General features: G+C 47.9%; 1 protein-coding gene across 6 annotated transcripts in view; it reads right to left on the reverse strand.

Annotated features, from left to right (window-relative positions):
- The window catches only part of SYTL3 (synaptotagmin like 3), a 67,654-nt gene that overhangs the window by 46,078 nt on the left and 4,294 nt on the right, over window positions 1–17,282 (reverse strand). For 3 of the 6 annotated variants that reach the window (XM_034765302.1, XM_034765296.1, XM_034765297.1), the window contains 2 exons: window positions 3,930–4,007; window positions 237–842 (listed from right to left, as the gene is read on the reverse strand). In XM_034765302.1, the coding sequence (XP_034621193.1) occupies window positions 237–346 (110 nt within the window). In that variant the 5' untranslated portion in view covers window positions 347–842; window positions 3,930–4,007. Of the gene's footprint in view, window positions 1–236; window positions 843–1,048; window positions 1,228–3,929; window positions 4,008–6,449; window positions 6,519–17,282 lie in introns of those variants that run through there. The other 3 variants (XM_034765299.1, XM_034765301.1, XM_034765300.1) reach the window with 3 other exon arrangements.

Below are 17,282 nucleotides of genomic sequence, written 5' to 3' on the forward strand. Positions count from 1 at the left end.
TGATTTTTTTTAGGAATGCTAGAAGCTAAATTCATTCAGTAGTTTATTCAATGCATGGTATTTGTTCAGCTCTAAAGGATAGTGAGCCACTAGCATGTTAAAGCCATGACACACTGGATACCTCTTAGTTTTCCCAACTAGAAAGAAGATACTAGTTAACAGCAGACAAGAGAAGGAATAAGATTAGAGAGGAACGCAAAGAGAAATGGTGGCATAGTACAAAAAAAGGCAAATACCTTATCCTTTCCTCATCCACTTTTCTCACCATCTGGTCACGGTACAGGACCTGTAAAACTGTCTCACGTTCCAATTCCTTAAGGAAGTTCAGATTCAGTTCACAGGTCATTTTCCCCACACTTCACTTCCTTTGGAGACCCCTGCACAATACACAGTTCTACTATATCCAAGCTGACAGATGTTACTGTTGTCTGGAGTATAATATAGCACTCAGGAGGTCTATGAGTTCTTTTAAGTGCCTGTGCTCTTATTTCATTGGTGATACATTTCTACTGTGTCATACTCTTGAAGAAAAAAAAATGAGAATGTTGATCTCTATGCAAATCATTATTTCCAGAGCGTCTCTGCCCCCTGATGAACAGGTCATTTAGCAGGGTCACAACAGTCTGCTGCCTTTCACATGAAAGTTCTTTTTTTTGCTGAGAGTGGCTCCAAAACTGACAATAGCCCAAAGTAAGGTTTTATTTGTAATCACCAGGCTGAGGGAGCCTTCACGCAGGAAAAGGGCAAGAAGGAGAGGAAAGCAGCTTGTCTTACTTGACCTCTTGCTTTAGAAATTTCATGGTAGGAAGTAACTAGAATAAAAATAGTATCTTGTTCAGGACCTAGAGAAAAACAAAGATAAAGTGTTATTTTCCCTCATTTCTTCTTCTTCAACATCTTCCTGCTAGCATCTGGGCATTACTCTGTGAAAAACAAACTTTATTGTATACAAATATACCTTTCATACACTGATTCAGATATGCTGGATTAGCCTGAAGATACTGAATAAGACAGACCATTCTTCAGTCAGCATTGCCATCATACATACCCACATGTTCCATTAATGCTTAGCCTTCTGCGTTAATAGCTCAGAGAAGAATAATTTTTGTGTTGTGCTGATAATGCAAAAAAAATCAATCAATAAAAGTAGCTGCCAAGAAAATTCAGAGGCTGGCCCTATGGCCACATGACTTGAAGACATATTGGTTATGATATGTGCTCCTTAGCTGATCAGTAGCTGTACTAATCATCTTCTAGAAGTGACAAAGCATTAAAAACTTGTAATAAAAGGAGAAAGAAACATCTCTAAGGGGTGTTGCTCTATCAATTATTTATAGGTTTTAATAGCTAATGGGCCTGCCATCTGAATCACATCTAGCTTCTTTCTGTAGAGGCTAGATAAAAGGTTTCATGCACAGCAGTGCTGCTATCTTTGTTAAACACACACAAACACAAAAAGTCAAGAGGATACAGTTTTATTTCTAGCACTGTGCACAAATAGTTCCTCATCCCAAGCTGATGAGTTACTTATGTGCAAACATACAAGAAGCAGGAAAATACAGAAAGAGAAATGGAGGAATGTGACACAGAGACCCTTTTTTCTCACCTCAGACCTGACAAACTCACTACACCAAAGATGTGTCTTACATGTCTTATTCATTAGAAAGTAGTATGTAAGGTATCTAAAGAAAGCTCCTAATTTGTCAAGACTCATAATCTCATTGCAATATATATGTACAGGTAATATTTATGGAATAATGTATTTATATGGAAAATAGGCTTTATGGACTTCGAGTAAAAATTAGTCACCAGGGGTAATATGTCTCCATGCTGACCCAGTCAAGCAAGAGGGAGTTATCATCCCTCCTTAGTCAGCCATCAAGGTAATGCAAGGTTCTATTGTCTACCCTTGCCACACCCCAGATCAGAGGTGGGCAAACTACAGCCCACGGGCTACATCCGGCCCGTGGGAGCCTCCTGCCTGACCAGGGCGGCTCGCCCCCGGCCCCTCCCCTCCTGCTGTTCCCCCTCCCCTGCAGCCTCAGCTCACTGCGCCGTTGAACAATGCTCTGGGCGGCGGGGCTGGGAGCTCCTGGAGTAGCGCAGCTGCAGAGCCCAGCCTGACCTGGTGCTCTGTGCTGCGTGGTGGCGTAGTTGGCTCCAGCCAGGCAGCGTGGCTGCTTGTCCTGGTGTACTGGGCGGCGAGTCTATAGCGCCGCCAGCCACCGGTGCTCCAGGCAGCACGGTAAGGGGGCAGGAAGCGGCGGGGTTGAATAGAGAGCAGGGGAGTTCAGGGTGGTGGTCAGGGGGTGGGGCTGTGGATAGGGGTCGGGGCAATCAGAGGGTGGGAAATAGGGGGGTTGAATGGGGACAGGGGTTCCAGGGGGGTAGTCAGGAAGGAGGGGGGGTTGGATGGGGCAGCAGGGGACAGTCAGGGCAGCTGTTCCAGGGGTGGACAGGGAGAAGGGGTGGTTGGATGGGACAGGAGTCCTGGGGGGGGCGTCAGGGGGCAAGAAGTGTGGGGGGGCAGATAGGGGGCTGGGGACAAGCCACGCCTGGCTGTTTGGGGAGGTCCCCTAACCGTCTCTGCATAAAATTTCCAAACCCGATGGAGCCCTCAGACCAAAAAGTTTGCCCACCCCTGCCCCAGGACAATCAATAGAAAACCATCAAAGACAATTGATTGGAACCACTTGGAGGTGAAAATGAACATTATATAAATCGCTCTGGGTATGAATAAAGACAAAAGATTGCTTCACTTTAAAAGAAGCAATGTCTATACTATAGCCTATGTCAGCAAAATTTATATCGCTCGGGGTGGGAGTGGAATCCACACCTCCCCCCTGAGTGACATAAGTTACGGAGACATAAGCACTCATGTGCACAATGCATGTCAGGGGGAGATCTTCTCCCGCCGACATAGCTTCGGCAGCTCTCGAAGGTGTTTTTTTAATGCTGACAGGAGAGCTCTCTGCCGTTGACATAAAGCATCTTCACCAGATGCGCCACTGCAGTGCTGTACATATAGAGATAACCAGAGTGCAAGGGAAAGCACTCTGTATCCATTCATTGAGGAAAACCCCTGGGAGAGAAGGGTGCTTTCAGGAGCATTTGAATGCTGGCTCTACTGAAACTAGCCAGTTCTGCAACTGACTAAACTTTGGGGGTGAAATCTCCTTTATTAGCTAAGAAAAGTAACTATTAATAAGTGAAGACACAGGTTCACATTTTATGATTTTGTTTCGTATTGTAACCACTTTTTCTACCACTCTCTCATTTCTACTTAAATCTCTATTCCTACTTTAACAACAAGGAGTCCGGTGGCACCATAAAGACTAAAAGATTTATTTGTTTACTCCATGCATCTGAAGAAGTGGGTTTTTTGCCCACGAAAGCTTATGCCCAAATAAATCTGTTAGTCTTTAAGGTGCCACCGGACTCCTTGTTGTTTTTGTGGACACAGACTAACACGGCTACCCCCTCATACTATTCTTACTTTAATAAATCTTCTTATAAAACAAAAGTGCTCTCAAGTGCTGTGTGGTTTACAGGAGCAGTGGTTTAAGGTACAACTGGTAAATTGGGGTATACTGCATCTTTCGGTGCAGAGGATCGGAAATTGCTGAGAGCAATCAGTGTCAGGGACTGGATATTGCAGGGGAACACTTCAAAGGGACTTGGGTGCACCTATTGCTAACCTGCTAAACTAGGGCTGGAATAGCCTAGAGGGGAATGCTCAAGTGGCTGAAGGGCTGGCACGGTCAGGAAGCTAACATCCAGCGACCACAAGCAAGACTTCCTCTTGCTGGAGGCGGAGGGCAACAGGATGATTCACAGTTCTGGGTACCTCAAGAACCGTGACAACGAAGTTTAAATAAAAACACGCAAGAACTGCTTTGTATCTATGGGACAAATTCTGTGGTACTTACTTGTACAAAACTCCCACTGAAATCAAAAGGTGTTTGCTTGATGAAACTGCAGAAACTGGCTCTATAGCTTTCAAAAAACTGAACAACAAAAAAAGTGTGTTATTTTTTCATAATAATTGATATTACTGTAGCACCTGCAGAAGGAAAACAGTTATTGAATCACATTCAGAATGTTTGCATATCTTACAAAATCATACTGTTTCTATTACATTATAAAGTCTATATTTGGGTTGGTATGACCTATTCAGGAGGGTTAAAAGTAGACCAGTTTTGATGCACCTCTATTATTAAAAGGCAATAAAATAAAAATTAGTTTTAAGATAAAGTCTTGAGTGTTTAATCTAAGTATTATAACAATCTTGGGGTTCATTAAACAACAAACCAAATGAATGATAAAGGAACAAAACTTTATTAAAACAAACTGGAAAGCATCTCTGATGAACTGCCCACTGCCATGTGATGTTCCCAATCACTGCCTCGAGGGCACATCTCCAATTCCTATGTTCATAATACTGTCCCTTATGAGGGATCGTCTCTAAATTATAATCTACAAACATATCTCTGTATCTTCCCTGTTAAAGAAAAATAAATAACTCATATATAACAGCTAACAACTATCTAATAACACATGCATTAAATTCTAAACCCCATCTAGTACATTTCCATAAACCCAGTGTGTCAACTACCTAGAGAGGACAGATTACTAGCACATCACTCTCCAATGAATCTTTACCACTCACTTTCCTCAAATACCCTTTCTCCAGGCAGGTTAGCAAGTCTCTATGAGTCTTCCAGGATGTTTAATCTCACACTCTGATCTTCTGAGGATCAGCCATTCATTAGAGTCTGAGTTGTTCTCTTGTTCCTTGACAGTTGCTCTTTTGTGAGTTGATGATAAAGGATCAATCACATGGGAAATGCCAGAGTCCACATCAGTTGTCAATTAACCTTCTGAGATTAATCGTACATCCCTTCAATTATGTCAAAATGTGTCCATCTGGTCTGTCTGGACTACATAAAACCTTGGATGTAGCTGTTCTTTAATGGCACCCCTTTGGCCCCAAGTATTAGAGGTGTGATTCCTCAGGCGCACACTAACACCTGGGTTAAGAGATGGGATGATATGGGCCCTTTTGTCAAAATAATATTTCTTCTTCCACTTCTGATTTCCTTTCATCTTCTCTATGGTTGCACTGTTATGAGATTTCAACAGGTCATCAGTAACTGGTAAATTAGATCTGATCTTTCTTCCCATTAACAACAGAGCTAGAGAAAAGCCATTCTCCAGGGGTGTACTTTGGTAACCAATAATGCTTTATGCAAATCACCCCCACTGTCAAAAATCTTTTTCATAAGATTCTTTGCTGTCTGTATAAACACTTCCTAAATCCATTTGATTAGGGATAATTTGGACTTGATGTTTTGTGATGAAAATCCCAATCTCTGGCAATTTGCCTAAAATCTGCACTGGAAAATTGCAGCCCATTATTGCTAAAGACTTCATCTGGAATTCCCTGTTTGGAAAAGATCCTCTTCAAGCCAGCTATCACTGACTTATTATTAGTACTGTGCAGTGTGCACATTTCTGGATACAGAGAATAATAATTTGTGACTATTAAATAATACTTTGATTGTCAGATAAATAAGTTATACCAACCTTCTAATAAGGTCTTTGTGGAACTGGATGCATTTGACTTTTCTGCATTTGGGATCTGCAGCATTTTTCAAAATGACTATTTCCCCCACATTTATGACAATATCCTAAAGGCAATACACTATTTGGGGCCATGCTATGCTCCACAGCTTCCACATGAGCATGTGTAACCAGTCTTCCCCCTAGCAATGGTTTTCATAGGTGGTTTTCCACTCTTTGATTTGACCTATTCTGGTTATATTCTTTTGTACTTACTACATGGATAACCCTTTCTGGTGAATTCAGCTCTTTGGAATGTTGTTTCACAGTTTCTGTTGCCCTGCATATTTGGAGAGCTTTTTCTGACGTTAAGTCTCCTTCATGTAGAAGTCTCTCTCTTAACACATTGTCTTTAATGCTACAAATGAGCCTATTTCTGACCAGAGACTCTGTCAGCTCACCAAAGTCACAGGTTTTACTGAGTTTCCTTAATTTTGTAACATATTGCTCTATGGTGTCATCAATTTTTTTCCATGCATGTAAAGAATGTGTCTCTCTTAAATGTTTCAGTCCTTTTTGGCATGCAATGTATCTAAAGTTTAGTCAATATCTTGCTCAACTTCATGCTTTCATCTTCTTCAAACATAAGAGTTGCTATAAATATCCAATGCTTCCTCCCCCGTAACATACAAAAAGACTGACGATTTCACTTTATCATTTTTTTTCTTTGCCCCGATGGCTGCTAAATACAATTCAAATCTCTGTCTGATATTTTTTTCAGTTCTCTGCAACATTGCCTGACAATTGCAGACTGGATGGAGGTTGCAACACATTCATTTCTGGCTTCCCCTCCCTTCTTAAGTTAGTCAAGCTTCTATTGTGCTCACCAAATACATGCAAAAGCCTCTGTGCCTGGTGCTCCACGTGCTTCTCTCGTGCCTCCCTGTCTCTGCTTTCTGCAAACACAGGAGTTAACTTCAAAATCACTGCAGTTTCCTTCTTTTTCAACACTTCAGACACTATGCTTAAAGAGCAAACCAAATGAATGAGAAAGGAATAAAACTTTAACAAAACAAACTAGAGAGCATAACTGGTGAACTGCAGCACACAGCCATGCCATGCGATAATCTCAACCCTCACCTCCAGGGCACATCTCCCAAATTCCTACGTTCACAATACTATCCCTTATGAGGGAGTGTCTCTAAATTATCATGTTCTACAAACATATTTCTACAGGTATTAAATACACAGGGCCAGATCTTTCACTAGTATGGACGGGTGTAGCTTTATTGAAGTCAATGAAATTACACTGATTTACACCAACTGAAGATCTGACTCATTATCTGTATGTTTTGTTTTAAGTACCAGACACTCCATGTTGCCAATTTATTTGCAGATATCTACAGCTATTTTATTGTTTTATAGGTGTGTTTTACATCCAAACTGTCAAGGATGGGCAGCAGGTATCATAGGCTGGGGGAGGCTGTGCCTCCTAAAACAGCAAGGCGTGACCCCACCCATGCTCTGCCCCCAGCCCCTCCCTCCTGCTTCACGCTCCACTGCCATGGCTGGAGGCCAGTCTCCCTCTGGGGAGGGGCTTGGGCCGCATCGCCCTCCTGGTGCTACAGGGCTGGAGGGGGGGAGGGGAGCTAGCCTGGGACAGGGGCCAGTGGCTGTGGTGGGGGCTCTGGGCTCCAGTGGGGGTGTGCGGAAGAGGCAGGGCCTTGGGTGGAAGGGGCGGGGCTGAGGGCTAGCCAGCAGTTCATGCATCACCTATGCTGTCAGGCCAGCTCAACTTTATCCACCTAATTTTGCAAAAGAAGGCAGGAGGAGATGCTGCTTTTTATATTCAGACAGGAGCTGTGTATATGCTCCTGCATTCTTTTGATAAAATTCTTTGATGACAAAAAACTGACAGATTTTCACATAGAAAACTGTTAAAGAAAAAAAGAGATATAACATGAATTTCCGGAGGAAACAGAGGAGGCAAAGATATGAACAATCGTATTTTATTTCCTCACCAATTGCATTTTACAGGAAGTTACTAAAACACATTTAAAGCCACAGCAGTTATGCATTCTCACAACAAAGGCCATTTTCAAAGACATGCACAACCACTGCTCAAGTCGATCTTTCGCTACCATCATTTCTTTAAGGCTCTTCTCTTTTGGAGTCTGATCCTGCCAGGTACTGAATTCCCCTTGAGTGGTGCTGAGAGCCCTCAACTCCCACTGAAGTCAGGAGGCCCTTTGCAGGCGGCATGCAGCACCACACAGCATCAGGCCCCCGGAGAATCTGTGAGCAGTACCTTCTATTTCTCTAAGATTGATTTGAAAAGCTAATATTGTTACAATGTCTTCAATAAATCTGAAGGCAAAAATTTGGAGGCATGTCATTTGGTGACTAGCAAATTCCACCGAAGTAATTAGTAGTGGGACCAAGCAAAACCCATCTCAAAGGATTAATATTAATACACTGCTAATAACAGCAACACCTACAGTTATCAAATAAATAAATGAATAGTTATGTTATTTCCCAGCCCCTCCATATTCTTAAAAACAAAAGGGTTTTCCCCCTGGTCTACAAAATGCCACACATAGAATTAAAGATTTCAGGCCCATTTTGTGAAGCAGCTTTTTGACAGCAGCTATTTCTGAACAGTACATAACAAGCTGATAATGGGGAGCAGAGAGAATCCTTTTTAGAGATTCACAGAATAGTTTATTTATACACAAATAGTGATATTTTCAAGGATTTGTATTGGTACAAATATAAAATACTAATGGGCCAAATTCTGACTAAATTCCCATTTAAGTACATGGGAGATTAGCCTGAATAAAGACAGAGGCCCAGATCCTCAGAGGTATTTAGGCTTCTAATTTTTCCACTGAGTTCCATGCAAGTTGTGAGCCTAGATATCTTTGTGGATCTGAGAACTCAGCAAACACTTGAATAAAGACATTTGGAGATGGCCCAAAATGAGTACTTAGAATACCACTATTCAGAAACAATGGATTTGCTGCTGCTATTCAAATTCTGTGCACAGTAAAAATTTAAAAATGGGGCAATTGTGCATTCAGTTCTGATCTCCTGAGATATAAATTATAACATCTGGCAACATTTAAAACATACAGAACCAAACTATGGCTAGGCCTGCATGGGAATCAAACAGAGCAGAAAGGGCCCGGAATCATTTTCCTCCCTATGCCCCTATGCAGGTGTCAGCCACAGTCCCAGTTCTTGCATTCTGAGAGGTTCTGGAGTCTAGTGCAGTGGTAGCACCAGACTTCCCAAAAGGGGTCAGGGTTAGCAAGGCATGGCCAAGCTGAATTAGTACAGGGGGAGTGCCTGCTGCACCTAGCCCAGTGAGCCAAAATGCCTCTGGTGACTCGCACTGCCATGCAACCCCACCCCACAAATACAGACTGTGGCTTAAAAGCCACAACACAGCCAATAGCTTTACACAGCTTGGATGGAGATTTGCATGAATCATAGAAATGTAGGGCTGGAAGAGACTTTATACAAGAGTTTATATAATCCATCCCCCTGTGCTGAGACGGTACTATGAACACCTTGACCACCCTGACAGATGTCTGTTTAATCTGTTCTTAAAAACCTCCTATGATGCAGATTTCCACAACCTCCCTTAGTAGCCTCTTCGAGTGCTTAACTATACATATATTTGAAAAGCTTTTCTTAATATCTAACCTAAATCGCCCTTGCTGCTGATTAAGCCCATTACTTCTTGTCCTACCTTCAATGGACATGCAGAACAATTGATCACCATCCTCTTTAGAACAGCTCTTAATATATTTGAAGACTGTTGTCAGGACCCCCCCTCAGTCTTCTTTTTTCTAGGATTAAATGTACACGTTTTTTAAACTTTTACAAAATCTGTATTGTGTTATACTAATGACTATTTTTCCCTACTCGTGAAAAGACAGAGTCAGACAATCTTTGTTGCTCTGGCAATTTTCTTGTTTTTTATTGTTCAATTACGTGTAAGCAGGGTCTGAATGAACTCTCCCCTGACATCTGGTGATCAGTGGGGGAAGAGGATTTCAGGAGCCAATCTTGTTTGCATGGACACACCCACTCGGTCTAACTGTGCAGCATGATGGGAATGCTTTGCCCAAATGATCACTTTCGGCTGGTCTTGGATCACAAGTCACCTTTTTATTGGGGAGCAGGGGTAATAAAGGGTTGTCATCCCTGTTGTGTGAATCAAGGGCAGCAGAACTGTGTGTGGCATACCCTGATTGAGGGACTCACCCTCAACTGAACTGCAGGGGTGTCAAAACCCAGTGGAGTTGAGAGAGGGTGGGGATAGATGTTTGTACCTGGTGATATGGGTGTTGCCTAAGGCAGTGGTTTTCAATGTTTTTTTCTGGCGATCCAGTTGAAGAAAATTGTTGAAGCCTGCGACCCAACAGAGCTGGGGATGAGGGGTTTGGGGTATGGGAGGGGCTCAGGGCTGGGGCAGAGGGTTAGGGCTCGGGGCTGGGGGTGCAAGCTTTGGGACGGGGCTCGGGATGAAAGTTTTGGTGTGCAGGAAGGGGCTCTGGGTTTGGGGGGGATCAGGGCTGGGGCAGGGGGTTGGGGTGTAGGCTCTGGGGTGGGGCCGGGGATGAAAGGTTTGGGGTGCAGAAAAGGGCTCCGGCTCAGGGCTGGGGCAGAGGATTGGGGCACGGGGTTGGAGCATGAGCTTATCTGGTCAGCGGTGCAGCGGGGGTGCTAAGGCAGGCTTTCTGCCTCTCCTGGCAGCACAGACCGCGCTGCACCCTGGAATCAGCCAGCAGCAGGTCCAGCTCCCAGGTGGAGGCGCGCAAGCAGCTCTGCATAGCTGTCGCCCACAGGCATCCTCCCCCCCACCGGCCAGCTCCCAGTGGCTGGTTCCCAGCTAATGGAAGTGCGGAGCTGGTGCTTGGGGTGAAGGCAGTGCACGGAGCCCCATGGCCCACCCCTGTTGAGGAGCCAGACCTGCTGCTGGCCGCTTCCGCAGTGTGGTGTCAGAACAGGTAGGGACTAGCCTGCCTTAGCCAGGCAGCACTGCTGATGGGACTTTTAACAGCCCAGTCAGCAGTGCTGACCAGAGCTACCACGACCCAGTGCCCTACATTCCGCAACCCAGTGCTGGGTCGCGACCCGCAGTTTAAAAACCACAGGCCTAAAGGTCCTAGAGATCACTTGACCTGCCCCCTCTCCACTGTGTACTGACAGAGCTGATTAAAACTCAATTGAGAGTTGTAGTGAGACGGTGTGGGTCCCCGCTGCCCCAGAGAGAGACGAGCCCCTACGGACACCAGTGTGGGTGGAGCCTGGGAGCTCTGAGCCTGCCCCCCAGAGGGTCAGGCATGGCACAGGAAGTATAAAGGCCTGACCCCAGAGCTCACTGGGAGAGCAGCTGCCGGGGAGACCAGACGACTCCGGCCTACCTCCCAGTTGGGAAGCCCCAGCGACCTGCTGCGGACCCAAGGGCTGGCCCAGGCCAGCTACCCGGAGGAGTGGCTGAGCCTGCCCTGCACCAACGATCCCCAGGAACCCATGGTGTTGGACCCCACTGAGGACACCACCCTGACCCAGATACCTCAAGAGGGGGAGTCAGGAAGTAGCCTGGGGACAGACGACCCTAGTCTGTCTACGACACTCATAGAATAGAATATCAGGGTTGGAAGGGACCTCAGGAGATCATCTAGTCCAGGAGTAGGCAACCTATGGCATGCGTGCCGAAGGTGGCACGCAAGCTGATTTTCAGTGGCACTCACACTGCCCGGGTCCTGGCCACCGGTCTGGGGAGCTCTAAATTTAATTTAATTTTAAATGAAGCTCTTAAACATTTTAAAAACCTTTTTTACTTTACATACAACAATAGTTTAGTTATATATTATAGACTTATAGAAAGAGACCTTCTAAAAACGTTAAAATGTATTACTGGCACACAAAACCTTAAATTAGAGTGAATAAATGAAGATTTGGCACACCACTTCTGAAAGGTTGCCGACCCCTGATCTAGTCCAGCCCCCTGCTCAAAGCAGGACCAATCCCCAATTAAATCATCCAACCAATTTTTGTCCCATATCCCTAAATGGCCCCCTCAAGGGTTGAACTCACAACCCTGGGTTTAGCAGACCAATGCTCCAACCACTGAATGAACCGCGGACGAGGTCACAGAGCAAATTATTTTAGAACAGTATGTCCACATCCTCCCGTTGCGAGGAAGGGCCTGGGTGCTTCGCCATCAGCCAGTGACGCTAGCCACCGCTGTCACACTGATGGAAGACTTCCTTGCAGAGCCCACCCCCCAGAACCAGAGCGCCCTAACCCCAAAAAGAAATGGGGTGCCCAGACCGAAGCGCAGAGCCTCCTACACGGGCAAGATGCTTGCTCGGGGATTTTGGGCCAGACGTCCCAAACTCCCACATCGACAAGGATCCGCGCCCTTCGTGCAGGGGGTCCCGAGGACCAGTCGGAGTCCCTCCAGGGGCCTGACGGAAGCTTCCAACTGGGGTGGTCGCCCGGAACTCGGTTTTATGCGGGAAAAAACAGGCACTTGCAGCATGATTGCACGGAGATGGACTACACCTTCGGCCATATCTGTGTGGGAGAGACCCAGGCCCGGCTGCTACAGGTCCCCAAGATCACGATTCCAGTAGTTGTTGGGGACCACCCAACCCTGGTCCTGATCGATTCGGGCTACGGCCAGACACTAGTCCATTAGGCCCTGGGCCAACCCCCATCTGGGGACAATCCAGCTGCAATGCATCCACAGCAACATGCGGCCATACCCCAGTGCCCGGGTCCCACTCACCGTGGCCATGGTCACACACCGGATGGTCATTGGCCTGGCTCTTTGAATAGCCTATCCAGTGATTCTGGGGTGTGACTGACCGGCGTTTGAGGAGGTCCTCTGCTCAACCCCTGCACTGGAAGGAGCAGAAGGTCCCAGACCCCAAGCAAGGGACTGAGGAACCAGAGGACCCCCCACCTGGACCGGCTGTTGAATCCCTACTTGACACTGACTTTTGCCGCGATCAAAGAGCAGACCTCACCCTTAGTTGGGCCTACGGACAACTAGCCACTGTCAATGGGGCCGTGATCCACCGGCGTCACACGAATCAGTGGCCCCGTTTTGAGCTACACCATAACCGTCTTTACAGGGTGGAACAGGATCCACGCACGAAGGAACCATGGACCCAGCTGCTGGTGCCTCGGTGCCACCGACAAGCAGTGATGAAGCTCGCACATGACATCCCTGCCACAGGGCACTTGGACCATGAAAAGACCATCGCCCGGATTTTGACGCGGTTCTTCTGGCCCGGCATTCACCAGGAGGTGAGGAATTATTGTAGCTCCTGCCCCGAGTGCCAATTAGCGGCTTCCTCATGGGTGCCTAAGGCCCCCTTGGTTCCCATGCCCATAGTGGAAATGCCATTTGAGCGGGTGGCCATGGACCTGTGGGCTCGCTCCTGAAAAGTGCCGCGGGATTCCAGTACATATTGGTCATCATTGATTATGCCACCCATTTTCCCGAGGCTGTGCCATTGCGGAGTACCACTGCCTGAACCATCGCCAGCGAACTAGTGAAGGTTTTCGCTCGAGTGGGGCTTCCCTGGGAGATCCTAACGGAGAGGGCACCAAATTTACCTCTCAGCTGTTGTGACAGGTACACGAGATTCTGGGAGTTAAACAGTTACGCACCTCCGTCTGCCACACACAGACTGACAGGTTTGTGGAACGATTCAATCAGACCCTAAAGGAGATGCTGCGCAAGTTCCCCCCAGAGGAGCTACGCCGGTAGGACCAGCTACTCCTGCCTTTACTGCTGGCCATCTGCGAGGTACCCCAGTCATCAACAAAATTTTCTCTGTTTGCGCTACTATATGGCCGCCGCCTGTGGGGCCTATTAGACATGTGAGAGACATGGGAGCAGTCACCATCTCCGACCCAGGGCCTCCTGAAGTACATTCTCCAGCTCCAGGAGTACCTTGCTCACACCAGAGCCCTAGTGCGCGAAAACTTAAAAGCCACGCAGGAAGTCCAGGCGCGAACCTATAGCCAGGAAGCATGGGTCCAGGCCTTTGAGCCAGGTGATCGGGTCCTGCTCCTCCTGCCGTCAAGCGAATCAAAGCTGCTAGCCCGGTGGCAGAGACCCTATGAGGTGACCTGGAAGGTTGGGCCTGTCACCTATGAGGTCCACCAGCCTGATCGGCATAAGAAGACCCAGAGATATCACGTGAATCTCTTGAAATCATGGCGGGAGCGGGAGAGCCTGTTAATTAACCCTTACCCACCAGAACCAGAGTTGGGTCCCCGCGCGCCCCTGACGGAGGATCCCGCAAGACCCCAGCTTGGGGACACGCTCACGGAGGAGCAGCGAAAGCATGCCCAATGTCTCCTGCAGGTTTTCAGGGGAAACTCGATAGCCCTACCTGGTTACACGAACCTGGTCCATCATGCCATCCAGACTGAGCCGGGAAGGGTAATCTGGGAGATGACCAGGCCACTGCCGCACCGAATGTGCCAGGAGGTCGAGGAGGAAGTACAGGCCATGCTAGCCCTAGGAGTCATCAAGCCATCGCAGAGTGAGTGGCGCAGTCCGGTGGTATTGGTACCCAAGCCCGATGGAACATGGCGCTTCTGTATAGACTTCTGGCGGGTCAATGTGATCTTGAGGTTCGATGCATATCCTATGCCCCGTGTGGATAAACTGCTCGGACGCCTAGGGGAGGCCTGTTTCATCACAACCCTAGACCTCAGTAAGGGGTTCTGGCAGATCCTGCTCGACCCCTCTAAGGAGAAGACAGCGTTCGCCACCCCAACGGAACTTTACCAATTTACCCGAATGCCTTTTGGCCTTCATGGGGCCATGGCGACGTACCAATGACTGATGGACTGCCTTCTACGGCCCCATTGAGACTATGCAGTGGCGTACTTGGATGACCACCTGGAGCAGGTAGCAGCGGTCCTGAGATCCCTGCGAAAGGTGGGACTAATGGCCAATCCAAAAAGTGTCGCATTGGATGGTAAGAGGCAACCTACCTCAGATACACCATAGCAGGAGGATGGGTGAAGCCCCTCATTGGGAAGGTTCAAGCACTGGCAGCATGCCCGCCACCCACCATGAAACGTCAAGTGCAACAGTTCCTGGGGCTTGCTGGCTAATATTGGTGATTCATTCCCCAGTTCGCTTCCATTGCAGATCCTTTGACAGGACTTTTGACTAAGGACAGCCCCCGGCGCATGCCGTGGACTCAAGAATGCAAAGATGCCTTCCGGACACTCAAAGAGCGCCTCTGCCAGGAGCCGGTCCTATATAGCCAGGACTTTGAACGTGACTTCATCCTCCACACGGATGTCTCAGAGGTGGGGCTTGGGGCAGTCCTGTCCCAAGAAATCAACGGAGAAGACCACCAGGTCTTATATCTCAGCCAGAAATTATTCCCCCACGAGAAGAACTATGTGGTAGTAGAGAAAGAAGCACTCGCAGTGAAATGGGCCTGTGATGCCCTGCGGTACAACTGCCTCGGGGCCACATTTATGCTAGTCACAGACCATGCTCACTCCAGTGGTTAACCAAATGAAAAATAACAATGCTACGCTAATGCGCTGGTACCTGGCGTTACAGCCCTATGCTTTCACAGTTCTGCAAAGGGCTGGTAAAGACCACGCCAATGCGGACTTCCTGTCCCGCCTAGGAGGTATGGAAGAGCCTGGCCCTGATGAGCGGGAGACAGATTTGATGGTATGTGTGTGTAGTGAGGCAGTGTGGGTCCCCGTCGCCCCAGAGAGAGACGAGCCCCTACGGACACCAGAGTGGGCGGAGCCCGGGAGATCTGAGCCCGCCACTCAGAGGGTCAGGCATGGCACAGGAAGTATAAAGGCCCAACCCCAGAGCTCACTGGGAGAGCAGCCACTGGGGAGACCAGACACGTCCAGCCTACCTCCCAGTTGGAAAGCCCCAGCGACCTGCGGCGGACCCAAGGGCTGGCCAGGCCTGCCCCAGGCCAGCTATCCAGAGGAGTGGCCGAGCCTACCCTGCACCAGCAATCCCGAGGAACCTATGGTGTTGGACCCCACTGAGGACACCACCCTGACCCAGGTACCTCAAGAGGGGAAGTCCAAAAGTAGCCTGGGGACAGCTGACCCTACTCTGGCTGCAGCACTGCCAGAATGCATGCCAATGTGTTGCAGCCAGGATCCTCACTGATGCAGCAGCGGTTCTTCTGCCGCTGCTAGGGCCCTGGGCTGGGACACAGTGGAGTGGGAGGGCCTGCGTCCCCCCGTGCCACCCAACTCATGGGTGGTAGTCTCCCCCCTCCCAGGCCTTCAGACCCAGGACCTGGGCTCACTGTTGATATATTGTTGTTGCTCAGTCCCTGCCTGAAGGCCTGAGCCCCTGACTCACCATTGCCCCGCCCTGACCTAGGACTCAGGCTGATGACTGTCTGTGTTGTTTCTGCCCTCACAAAGGCCACAGAGGAAGACTCCTGCAACCAGACTAATTTCCTTCTAGACCTCCTCCCGAATTTAGTGAGGCGGTGGAGGTCCCCATCTCCCTAGAGAGAGTCTTTGTTGCGCATCAGTGGAGCTGAAATCACTGATAACCAGGTCTGAGCATTAGATCTGCTATGGGACAGTGTCTCCGGTGAAAGAAACTGCCGAGCCTGCAGTAGCAGTGAGGTTCCCCTACTAGGAGCTGAAATCACTGAGCACTGAAAGCTGTGTTAAGTGGTGGAACCTCAAGACATCTCAGAGGGTGTGGTGGAGCAGTGAGCAAGTGGCTGCGGGAACAATCAAGTTGTCTTCTCCCTCCCTTCAAAGGTGGAAGGTGAACACATGCAAAATCACCTCTGAACGCTGGGTCTCCACTTACCAAGGACAACACCTGTGAGTGGATTGTGACGGAGGGAGGGGGACATCAGAGGAACTTTTGGTTGTTGGACTTAAGAACCTGAGTCCGAAGACACTGCCCAATGTACTCTGGGATGAGTGTTTTGCTTATAAATCCTGCTTGTGGCATTTTCCCAAGATAATGCTGGGTTATTTTCCCCCTTTCTATTAAAAATTTCTTATCTACACACAGACTTTGTCCTTGTCAGAGGGAAGTATTGCCTCGTAGAAGTGCCCAAGGGGTGGTATGTACTTTTCCCAGGTTATTGGGTGGGGGCTTGAGCAAGTTTTGTGTTGCATTGTTAAAAAGGAACCCCTAGATCAGCGGTTCTCAAACTTTGTTGCACCGTGACCCCCTTCTGACAACAAAAATTACTACACGACCCCAGGAGGGGGGACAGAAGCCTGAGCCTGCCAAAATCCTGCTACCCTGGGTGGGAGAGGCCAAAACTGAAGCCCCAGGTCTCAGCAAGTCTAACGCCAGCCCCACTTTGGGGTCCCGAACCACAGTTTGAGAACCGCTGCCTTAGAAATTGAACCCGGCCTTATGACCGCCAACTCCACCTGGAAGAAAGGTTACATACCTAATTTTCTATAGATGTTCTAAGCTAATTTAGAATCACAGTTAGGGGGTTTATAGGGTAAACAAAGTGCCCTTATGAGGGCAAAGCTTCATGCCTCACAGTCACTTGAGTTTGTAATTATTTTGCAGGTGTGGTCAAATTGGATGGAACAGGTGATTGCTTTTGTAACAGTAGAGAAGAACTTTTGAATCACTGAAGTTGCCTGCATCAGACCTATTCTTAGGAGAAATCAAGAAATGATATTTT

The sequence above is a fragment of the Trachemys scripta genome, chromosome 3, assembly GCF_013100865.1.
Source record: "Trachemys scripta elegans isolate TJP31775 chromosome 3, CAS_Tse_1.0, whole genome shotgun sequence".
NCBI lineage: Eukaryota > Metazoa > Chordata > Testudines > Emydidae > Trachemys > Trachemys scripta.